At 43.1% G+C, this 12,251-nt stretch overlaps 1 protein-coding gene across 1 annotated transcript in view; it reads right to left on the bottom strand.

Moving 5' to 3' along the window:
* Positions 1–12,251, bottom strand: part of itga9 (integrin, alpha 9) — a 46,723-nt gene that overhangs the window by 7,279 nt on the left and 27,193 nt on the right. Inside the window, exons 16-21 of the mRNA XM_058058166.2 lie at positions 5,754–5,906; positions 5,053–5,129; positions 3,791–3,938; positions 1,395–1,481; positions 1,247–1,326; positions 36–119 (exon numbers count right to left, since the gene is read on the bottom strand). Of these exons, the coding sequence (XP_057914149.2) occupies positions 36–119; positions 1,247–1,326; positions 1,395–1,481; positions 3,791–3,938; positions 5,053–5,129; positions 5,754–5,906 (629 nt within the window). The remainder of the gene's footprint in view (positions 1–35; positions 120–1,246; positions 1,327–1,394; positions 1,482–3,790; positions 3,939–5,052; positions 5,130–5,753; positions 5,907–12,251) is intronic.

Below are 12,251 nucleotides of genomic sequence, written 5' to 3'. Positions count from 1 at the left end.
ATGTGTGTGTGCGTGTGTGTTTTTAAAGTTCTTACCCAGTAATAGTTGTGTCTGTCTCGTGAACAAGAGGGATGGAGACATCCAAAGTGTTGTCAGAGAGTTTGTGTTCAGGATTGGCGCTGCAACAAATAAAGAAGTCGTTCCATTAAATAACTTCAAGCTGATTCTTCCTGTCAACATACCAACAAGTCGACACGTCGGGGGCACACATGTAATCTGTACTTCCGAGTGGTAATGAAAGGGGTTTCTGATATTTACATCCAGCCATGTCATACATGTCAGCATACACACACTCTAAAGGATACACTTGTATACGTTTTGTGCATTCGTTATTGTTAGTTTTGTTTTTCATGGGTGACAAAGCAAAAAAACAAGACAAAATATCCAATATTCCGCCTCTTGCCAGAAGACTGCTGGGATAGGCTCCAGCACCCTTGTGAGGATAAGCGGTAGAAAATGAATGAATGAATATCTCATAAATATCAGCCAATAAAAAAAGTTCAGTCCCAAAAAGGCCCCTGAGCTGCATTTTGGACACCACTGACCTAAAACAATAAACATGAATCCAAACTTCACGTTATCGTCTTCGTAAAGGCAGCTCTTGTATTGGATTACATGGTGTAAACCAAGGGTATCCAACGTGTCGCCTGAGGTCATTTTGTGGTCTGTGGGTTTGTTATTATTGGCCAGTGGGATATTCTAAAACAAATATTTAAATATGGTCTGCATCTGAACACCTTCAAAATTAGGTGTAATACCACATGAAATGTAACTTCGTTTTAAAGGGCCAAGGGTAAAAAAAAAAAAACCCTGCATACTTCAATTATTCTGTACCCGACAATCTGGTCTCTCCGTACGTAAAGAATTCCCTGCAAAGCTTAGCCAGCAAGGCACCCCCCCCCTACAACATACCTCTTTGCTTGCACCAAGAACTGCAATGTGTCATTTTCCCCAGAAAGTTGACTGGTGTCAATGCAAAGCTTAGCCAGCAAGGCATCCCCCCCCCCCCCCCCCCCCACAACATACCTCTTTGCTTGCACCAAGAACTGCAATGTGTCATTTTCCCCAGAAAGTTGACTGGTGTCAATGCAAAGCTTAGCCAGCAAGGCATCCCCCCCCCCCCCCACAACATACCTCTTTGCTTGCACCAAGAACTGCAATGTGTCATTTTCCCCAGAAAGTTGACTGGTGTCAATGCAAAGCTTAGCCAGCAAGGCATCCCCCCCCCCCCCCCCCCACAACATACCTCTTTGCTTGCACCAAGAACTGCAATGTGTCATTTTCCCCAGAAAGTTGACTGGTGTCAAACAGGACCGCAAAATGGTACTAGAAAAGACACGATTACTGCAAATTAGACCCTTGTACTGCGGTAGTCAGCTTGCGTGTAGGTATACCTTAGTCTGTGCTCTCATGAAAGGAAATCCCACGCTGCACTTGAGGAAGTCCAAGTCGACAAGTTCACAGGAAATACCCTTCTCTTCCTGCAAAAAGAGAGATAGCTGATTAATCAGGGTGGACAGACAGACGGACAGGAGTCGGTGAGGTGACATGGAAGTTGTGAAAGAAGCGAAGACGCTGCAGACCAAATGCTGACTATGGTAAGTGTACAGGTGAAATATGTTGGTGACACAATATACAGAAGTATTGGGACACACTCTGGTTTAGTTCAGGGCTCTTCAAACCTGCGTTGTTCACTGGGGCAGAGGAGCGAAAAGGCACTTCCCACGACACATACAATTGTGTAGTGCTGGAATTGGATGATTGATTCAGAGATGAGTTCAATACCTGCCTATGCGCTGTACGAAGCAGAGATGGCACACACACACACACACACACACACACACACATAGTTGGCCGAGCTCCAGGCTGTGTGTTTGGAAGCTTGTCTAAACAATATGGAGCTCCACCGGCTGCACTGTGTAAACATTCAAACCCGACCCTGCGAGCGGTAAAGATTCTTTTAGCAAAAGTTCACTGGGAGGCTGTGTTGTGGGAGCATGGACGAGGGCAAAAAGACATTCTGCAGGGGGGTCAGCGATGGAGGATGTCTAAATGCATGGGTGGCTGCCAAGTTTTAACAAGCCTGCAGAAATACTACAAGAGAGAATTCTGGTGACATATTCAACAAGAAGACAACTATCCTTTCTATCAGTCCTTTCTTTGGTTCTGCTGATTCAGCAGGGTGTGGCTATGTGCCTCATTTTCATTAACTCCATTTAAACAAGTCCCGTTTCCCCTTTTTAATGCCCCAGAGTGGATGGTGGGGGTGAGAAGGCACCAAAGCACAACTGGCAATGATGGAATTTCCTCTATTTCCTGTATTCCTGTGAGCAGACACCGCCCATCCCGTGGGGCTGTGCAGAGTGCACAGTGGGGAAGGCGGCCTGTTTACCCATCATCCACCTGGCAGCGCGTGAGCGACAGCAGAGCGCGGCCACATGGCGTGGGGTGCCTCCACGGGGAGAACAACGGCGACAGTCTGTTTGTTCAGCACTTCTTCACTTTGTGTCGCTTGCTTACTTTGGTCTGCCATGAAAACACGCACACACATTAACACACACACACACACACACACACACACACATCAGGGCAAGTTAAGCATCACTGGAACTGTTTACTCCTGTTTAGTGTCATCCAAAACTTCTAATGATGGAAGGTTGGTTGTCTCACAGTATGTGTAAACACTATCCCCCAAAAGTAGTGCACCTCTCAATCTTCTCAAGGACCAATACTAAAGAAATGAAATGTATATATATATATATATATATGAGTATAGTTGTTATTCCATTCAGACATGTTCACTATCAGGTGTACTCATTTGTGTTGTCATACTGCTAAACACTCATTGACTACATTGGCTGCTCTAAAGTGTACGCAAATGTAAAAGTATTGTCCCTTATTCAACAAATTAAACTCACTTAGTATACATTTGGCTTGATGCGGTTCATCTGATGTTCTTTAGAAGGCATTTGGCAAGTTCTTTCATGAAGAGTTGTGAAACTACAGACCTGATTTGTAGGTGTAATCTTACATACTGTGCATTTAATGGCATGTTTGTTTTCAACTTTGTGTCATTTGTACAGACACAGAGCACAGATTATATATATATATATATATATATATATATATATATAGCTTATATTACTATAGATTATATAGTAAAATAACGAATGCAGTCGACAGGCCACCTTGACAATCCGGTTCTTGAGGCCAAAGAGGGTCTGTGGATGCTGGCAACCTGATCAATGACGTCAACAAGGGATATTAAATTAACTGTGGCGCTCAAGATCTGCTTTTCTAATAGTAACCCATCGCTCAGGTTCTATTTGAATTAAATGTCACATTTATGGGAGGAAGTTATTTTATAGGCTGTTAGGTTTGTAGGGAAGGTCTCATCCATCAGCTGACGTGAGCTTTCCAACTGGACGTTGTCCTGTCTGGTATCTGAAAAGCAAAGTGATGGGCTGTCTCTCTCGGGCATGATGGCTTCCTCTTCCAACTGACGTGAGCGGAGGCAGAGATTGCTACTGTGAAAACCATTTCCAGTGGAGAAAATCTTTCCTCCAGCTTTCACAGGAGATGGCAGTGGGTTGTTTTATATTAGAAGAGACATCACAAGGACTTTCCACAATGAAGAATATAGCTGTAATCAGTATTTGATGGCAAACCTGCATATAGTCTCTCGCCCTCTGAGTTTTACTGCCGAGCCTGTCTTTTAACCTTTGAGTACAATGGAAGGGGGTCACAGAGGATATGACCGATATGGACAACTGCCAGGCATGGAACTGACCTTCTGCCAGAAGTTGATGTAGAAAACCTCTCTGGAGAAGTTGAGATAGATGTTGGTGTCGTAGGCATCGTCTCCAGCGTTAGAGATGGTCAGGTTCAATGAGACGTTCCTTATCCCGCCCAGGGCCAAATGGGGCTTGCTATGCACCCTGATGGGAATAAAATGTCAACAATGTATCTCGGTGAATAAACAATTGTCCTAACACATCTGTGCAATGTCAGCGGGAAGAAGAATTCCTTTTTAAATAATGGGCTTCTACTGTATATCAGGATGACCTGCACATTCTCACGACATCCAATACAAGAGTCATGGACGAGATTGGACTGCCAATTCTCCTGTAGTTGCTGGGTAAGATGGCGTTAGCTCCATTTGAACGATCATGAATAGCATCCAGCAGCTTTATCGATCTCTGGTTGTTGGTGTGGATTTCAAGTCAAAGTGTTACACTTGCCTTACTACAGTGAACTCAACACCGGTGTTAATGCTGGCTCAGCAGTTTTACCGGTATTGCAACATTGGTCCTGTTGTTGCTGTGTTGTGCAATATAATTATAAATGACCAAGTGGTTGTATGTTTTCTTTTGCACTTTCTCCTCACTCAGTCATTATGAAAGTTACATAAGATGCTCTCGCCAATTATAACCTGCTTGCAATTAACGCCTCTTCCTCTGTGGTTTAGGTACATAAAGGGCCCCAGGCTATAATCAGAGCAGCTGCGACATTGTGTAACTAATCTTGAAGCTAGTAAGCATCGAGCATATATTTCATACTCTAAAGTACACTTTGCATAAACTAAGACTAGCATCACTGAAGTCAGAGCAAGCAGGGTTTATTTTTAATGTATATTCAGGATGCTGCAGGTTATGGAGGTGTTGAATTATTTTTCTTCCATTCCAACAGGTGGTTTCCACTCGTTTTTACAGAAAAGGGTGGAGTAAAAGTGACAAAAAACGATCTGTAATACAATTTAGCCGTCTACAAAAATCAACTGATGCTCCTAGTGGTTTTAAAGAAAGAAAGAGTCTTTTTGATGCAGCTTTATCAACAAAAAAGATGACTATTTTTTCACCCAGAAGACCATCAGTGAGTGTTCTGAGTAATACGCCATGAAAAGAGCGGGAACTCCCACTGCATGGAAAAACATATGGATACCCTCCAAGCATGCGTCATGGCCCCACACCCACATGGCTGATGGCTTCTTTTTGTAAAGGTCCAAATACAGAGAATGACCCAAACAATGAGGAAGGAACTTTTTTTTTTTACCCGGAGAGTAACAGCTTCCCATGGAGCCTCAAGTCCGCAGCACAGTCGTCTGACAGGCAGTTCTTCTCAAACCAGGTCTGCGGAGGAAACACAAGGTTTATGTGAGCCCCCCAACTCATTGCACAATGCCTCTTACTCAACCTAGGGGGCAGTGTGGTGCTGATGTAGAACTGTCAACATTATTCTCTGTCTTCACAGTCTTTATTTGGTCAAGTAGATCAAAGTTTGATGCCATTGATGGATTTCAGAATCATGGCTTCTGTAGGTGCTTAAAAGATGTAAATGCCTTCGTTTTCAAGAAGTGCAGCCTTCCTTGTACACATGTGGGCAAGGTTAGAGGTGGTTACATGAAAATAAATGAATCCGTCTATTGGATTCCACTCAAGAAAAGCTAACACAGACAATAATAAGCTGGTAACCACCACATCATTTCAACCTCATTTTGTGCTCCTTCGTTTAATCCTGTCTGTGATTTATCAGCTGGTGGGTGGAATTCAATTTTATTGTGTGTGTGTGTTCAAAAGTGAAAGGAAATGTAATAATAACGTGCATCAGTGTGTCAACATTTGCAGATATCATCTATAAATGCTTTAACTGGAAATGTATTCACACATCCAAAGCTTGATGGAAGCCAGAAAAAAATATGTTTGACCACAGCAAATATAGTACAGAATGGAGCAGTTAGTTCCTGTGCATTTTACCTCATTTCTCACGGCAATCTTCTGTCCTTTCCTCCATCGTAGCACCGGGGTGAGGGCGGGCAGGTCTCGCTCCTGGTGTCCGGTTAGTACATGCTTCCCTAAGCTGTATGCCACCTCGAACGTGATGGCTTTGAACACATCCTTTGCGTCTTTCTGTAGGGAGAATAAATGGCTGTTGCTGTAAATTCTGTCACCTTTGACCGATATGTATTTGTTTTGATTTGTTGCAGAGTAAGTGTAATTTTAACCACTAATGTTAGTACTACTATTTCTACTACTACTACTAATAATAATAATACACTCGACTCACAAGATGAGGCATACATGATATTGGGAGTAGTACATTTCCAAAATAGACTCCACCAACACCTGTTTTGATAGAAGTCATATGTAGCTATTGTGTTTTGATCTGACAAATCTTAAGTAACTTTGATTAAGTGTACAATTACCATTCATCCATCCATCCATCCTCATTAGGGGCGCGGGAATAAGCTGGAGCCTCTTCCCGTGAGACAACATTTCTCCAAACAAAAAACACCACCATGTTTTTGACACCCCTAATTAATAGTAATAGTAACATTTCAAGGTTTACACAAGCTCTGCACACAACTCCGCCGGACATAAGACAAGCACACACAATGCGATAATTGTAATCAAGCATACTTATCTGAAGCACATCACATCATGGAATCCGGTCTACTTCTTTGCATTCTAATCACAGAGCTCGATCCACATCAGTGATTGCAATAAATTCCCTCAAAACACGACCATCCCTACTGATTTTATAGTATGATTTACACAAGCATCAAGTCATTTAATTAGATAGTACCTGATCACACGCAGCATTTTTTTAACCTGATGGTGGAACCTCTGAGAAGTATCTGGCAGCTTAATCAGAGACCACAAAAAGAACAGTTTGATTTGGCATGGGCTTTGGAAACACGAAAGGAGAAGGAAAATAGAGCTAAATGAGATGAAATCCTCCTCATATCTTCACGAGACGACAGAATAACACAAAAAAAGCTCTTTCATCTCTTCTGCCCGTTACATATAAAGCACACTGTCTCAAAATCAACAGTATAAACACGCACAAGCGTCATCTGTAATCTAATGACATGGAAGCCAAAAACCACAATGAAGACACCCCTTGTTTCCGGGCATCACGTACGCTCACTTTTAACCATTTTCACAACATTTTCCATTGGCCACACACCACCCATCCTCTTGGCTCAGACAGGCCCTTTTAATATATCACGAGTGGAGAAGCCACCCAGCTCATCACCAGGGAGTTATAACAGGAAGCAGCACTCATTAGTGCAGGACATGACGTGAAAAAAAATGAAGATTTGAGTCTGGTTTGGGAAATCGTGGAACACGTAGACAGAAAAACTGAATCTAGTGATGATGTGAATTTATTGCATGGATGCCTGCAGCACTTATTCATTCATTTTCTACCGTCGCGGGGGTGCCGTGGCCTATCTCAGCTGTCTTTGGGTGAGGCGGGGTCCACCCTGGACTGGAACCACAGGGCACATATAGACAAACAACCATTCACACTCACATTCATACCTATGGACAATTTGGAGTGGCTAATTAACCTAGCATGTTTTTGGAATGTAGGAGGAAACCGGAGTACCCGGAGAAAACCCACGCATGCACGGGGAGAACATGCAAACTCCACACAGAGATGGCCAAGAGTGGAATCGAACTGTGTGGACTGTGCGCTAACCACTTCGCCCCGCCATGCAGCCTCTGCAGCACTTAATTGTGACAAAAAGCGTCACATATAGTTAGGATTAATAAATACATATATAGAACCCCCCCAAAGCCAATTTGGTGTTCAATCTAAATTTTCAGGAAGAAATAGCATACGTATACTTCCATCCATATTCCATCATTATCAAGTATGAATTCATATGAATTATTATTTGTACGCTGCTATAGTCCCCTTCACTCTCTCATTACCCAAAACGGTGGACATAAAAGAAAAGAAGCCATTTAAGACATAAATAAGATTTATGCTCGAGTGTGTTAAATGTGTTCTGGTGCTGGTGGAGCTGAGTAGGGGGTGGGCAGGAAGCGACGTCGGGGGTTGCCTGTTGTGAGATACACTTATTGAAATCTGCAATAATCAAGACCCACTGAACATTACAGTAACATTACTGACACCTTATGACCAGTGTAGAACATTACATGTCGTCACAAGGTCTTTGAATGCATCTTCTGAATGCCTTACATTTGTATTTTAGTTAGTTTGACCAGTTTTATCCTTAATCTTTATGCTATTGCATTATTAAGGTTGCAGAGTGGTTATCAAGGTTGCCCCACAAGAAGGTTGAGGGTTTGAATCCCAGCTTCTGTGCAGATCTGTTCCCTTTGGTTACTCCAGCAATAGATGGATTGCTACCACATTAAAGCCACTGATAAAAACCTGACTAATTTCTACGTCAAGTGGAATAACCACACACCAACCACTCTGTAGTAAAGCGGTCTGGCCAGAGACACCAGAGGTCAGCCTGCCATCAATCACCGGGCTGTGATCCATGTCTCACTGGACCTACAGAGGGTGTGTTGTTCCGTCTGTGCTGTTGCTCAGCTGGAGGATGGTAACATGGTAACATGACCGGTGCTGGGATTCAGCACATGAGACGCAGCGTTAAACTTGGCGGCAAAAGCCTCCACCCCAGTAGCCATTAAAGCAGAATGCTTCAAATGGCCCCTGTCCGCTGTCCCCTGAGTGAACTGACCCCCCTGAGAGTTCACTGCTTGCTTCTGCAGCCCCTAAACTCCTTGTGCTTATCTCACATTTTCTCAAGCCACATGAGAAGTGAGGGTTTAGGGGGGGGGGGGCATAATAGCTTGAAATGTTGAGTGACTTTTTGCACCACTAAATGGCGTAATCATTTGATGAAACTGTACCGTGGAGGGATTTCCAACAGAACATTATTTTACAGATGAAGAGAGGGTTTGACATCAGAAACACAAGACGGGAGACTGCTAACTCCCATATGTGTTGGAGGCTGTTCACCAACATTCAGCAAACCATCAATGCTGCCAATTGCCACCACACCCTCCGATCCTGGGCCTGCACCCAACGGAACAGAAGAATTCCTGAGCAACAACTGAAAGGCATACCCACCAGCGTTGACTGCTGACACCCTACCAGTTTATGGACAGTTGACACCAGATTGCTCGCACCATTCTTACCTCAAAGGCTTCCGCTGTGTTAATCCTCATTCAACCTCAGGCATCAGGATTAGATATCGACATTCTGGAAGTTACAACCAACCATGCTACTTGTTTGATTGTTCATCTTTGTAATACTTGGTATTGGCAGCAACACGCTAGGTGATATATTCACAAGGATCTTAGGTCAGGAAGCGTAATGTCAGACTTTTTAGGCTTTTATTGTTACCGTCGCCTCTGACATGGTTCTTGACCTTGGCCAATAGGATGACAATTTACTCCCTACCTGACACAGCAGCATGTAAACATGACAAGCGAGGAAGTAAGATGCTTCCATTGCTTCAGGCAGAACGGCTTGTTGAGCAGAAGCTGCAACATTGATGAGTGGCACAACTAGGGCTGCAACAAGCGATCATGGAGTAATCGGTTCGGCTATAGAACCACATATAGGGCCACACCCGGCCCGCCAAGCTCGATGGCAAAATCAATGTCATCGATTCATTGTTGTAATTGTGAATATGTACTCAACATTATGGATATGTAAATTATGTAAGTCTATGGCCAAAAATTAAACTTCATGCAGGAATTTAGCATTTTAGCTTTTCACTGGCACCGTTGAACCGCCATTAAAAAGTCCACTTTGAAAATGTCTTCAACAGGCCAACATCCGCTTCGCTCCAAATCTCCACTCGGGCATCTCTGTGTGGAGTTTGCATGTTCTCCCCGTGCATGCGTGGGTTTTCTCCGGGTACTCCGGTTTCCTCCCACATTCCAAAAACATGCTAGGTTAATTAGCCACTCCAAATTGTCCATAGGTATGAATGTGAGTGTGAATGGTTGTTTGTCTATATGTGCCCTGTGATTGGCTGGCCACCAGTCCAGGGTGTACCCCGCCTCTCGCCCAAAGACAGCTGGGATAGGCTCCAGCCCTAAGGAGGATAAGTGGCATGAAAAATGGACAGCCTTGTATCTACACAGATCAAAACATCGCACATTAAAAATGTATGGCCACTCTAATCCCCTCTCAACATCTCACCTCACTTATTAATGCATCAAGTTGCACTTTTAGCCCAGCAGGAAGTATTTTCTTTTCCGCTCTGCTATTGCTCTACTGTAAATTCTCGAATATAACATGACAAATTTACATGTTACCACAGTTGTATTTTTTTTGTAAGACTCGCTCCATACAGATCGTTCCTATTTATTCATGAGGTCACAGCATGCTCGCCATTCAGCATGTTATGAGAGAAAACAGCCAGGGTACAAACTTTGAGCCAACTCTTGGTGTTTATGTTCACACTCAGGGCCAACGTGTTTTGTTTATGTGCTCGTTCTTACATGCATTACATACATAACATGTATGTTTGCAATCAAACTAGACAGGATCCTTCTGCAACTCCACTTTCCTATTTCTCTAGAAGCTCACATGTTAATCAGATCAACATAATGGCAACAAAACAAGCGACCAACTCCTCCGTGCAGTTCCACCACAGTGGGTCTATGGGAGGAGTGACGTCAGACTGCGAGGGGCTCTGATCTTTAAACGCCTCATGCTTGCCTGAAATGCACAAGAGCGCCTCTCTCTCAGCCAAACCCTCAAAAGCATATGGTTGGAGCCTGCTCATGGGAAGTCTTTATTAACTAGCAAGGGAAACACACACACACTACTCCTTATTTGGACAATAGACGTTTTGATGACTTGCAGCTTGAGGCCCTTTCATTGGAGGGCTGAACGCCAGGGAATCTTAGCCAGAATGGAAAAACCTTTTGAATTAAGTGATGAATGAATCCAGCCGGTTGAAGGTTAGCGTGTATAATGAGATGCGCATTACTTGCAAGAATGCTTCCAGCATATACGTACATACACTGGATGACGGACCGGTGCTTCCAGGATCTCAAACTAAATAGAAGTTGCACTAACTGAACCAGAATGCAATTTAAAGATGTGAGAAGTCTTGGCTGGACTGATGTGTAGGAGTAGGAAACAGTCATCATATAGTTTTTTTACGAAGCTATGGAAATACAGTAAAGTCTCGTTATATCGATATTCTCGGGAGTCGGAAAAAATACCGATATAACCGGACTATCCATATATCCGATCCTGCGCCGAACTGCATTAAAAGTGGGCAATAATGCACTCGACATTGTTCTATAGTATAGAACAATGTCGAGTGCATAGAACTCGACATTGTTCTATAGTATAGAACAATGTCGAGCAGCTTAAATCAATCTTTGCTTAAGGATTTCAATACCAAAAAAGAACACGGCGAACGGCTGCTTCCAGTCAACTTTATTTTTCACATGCCTCCAACAGAAGAACCAACTGCGTTCGTGGTTTCTCTCGTGTGTATAGAATCTATACACACGAGAGAAACCACGAACGCCAGCATGTACATATGAAAAACAGTGATTATTGCAAGCGATAAAAAGATATCTGAATACAACACAATTAAATACATGTATTTGTACGCTTGTGTCTTCGTTGGAATAGGTGTGTATGCTATGTCAGTTGGTTCTTCTGTTGCAGGCATGTGTTTGGCCAGCTATGTGGGGCGGGTTGAGCATGACCTGTGAACCAGGAAGTGCGGGAATCGGTGTGTGTGCTGCACTCTGGTGGTGGAAGTGTGAAAAATAAAGTTGACTGGAAGCAGCCGTTGGCCGTGTTCTTTTTTGGTATTGAAATCCTTAAGCAAAGATTGATTTAAGCTGCTTTTGTATCGATATAAGCAGACCAAATTGGCTGGCGGGAGATGAAAAGGGCATCCTAGTAACCGGATTATCATAATAACCGGGTATCGTACTAACGGAGCTAATTATATCATAAAAGACTAGAAATTTGCCGGGAAATGAAAATAGTATTACTAGTATAGTAATAAGTAGTAATTCGTTATAACCGATATCGATATAACGAGACTTTACTGTACTCCTCATCTTAGGAAAGTTTTCTAGGTGTGTATCCTTCTCTCAAGAGCCAGCTGAAACGCCAGCAGCACTACGATGTCTGGGGCTTGTTCCTATCACAGCAACATTTGAAAGATTCCATCATGGAAATGATGGTGCTGGACGACCAGCCTTTTACCATAGACGATACCGGCTTTTGTCGATTATCTCTCTGGACAGGGGGAAAAAAGGCAAAAGAAATCCATGTTACCATTTAAAGCAACCCCCAAAAAGTTCAGGTATCCAAGGTCAGGTCTCCAAATGACATTATTTTGTGACAAATCCTACTAAATTGTCTTAAAACGTATGTTTGTCTTAGTAGTGTGTGTTTGGATTTTGTAGAAAGGATGAATTCGTACAGTATTTGTTCTT

This window comes from Doryrhamphus excisus, linkage group LG20, assembly GCF_037039965.1.
Source record: "Doryrhamphus excisus strain RoL-2023G ecotype Guam linkage group LG20, RoL_Dexc_Guam_v1.1, whole genome shotgun sequence".
In the NCBI taxonomy this organism is placed as follows: Eukaryota; Metazoa; Chordata; class Actinopteri; order Syngnathiformes; family Syngnathidae; genus Doryrhamphus; species Doryrhamphus excisus.
Note: the sequence above shows the minus strand (reverse complement) of the source record. Positions and strands in the feature narration are given on the sequence as shown.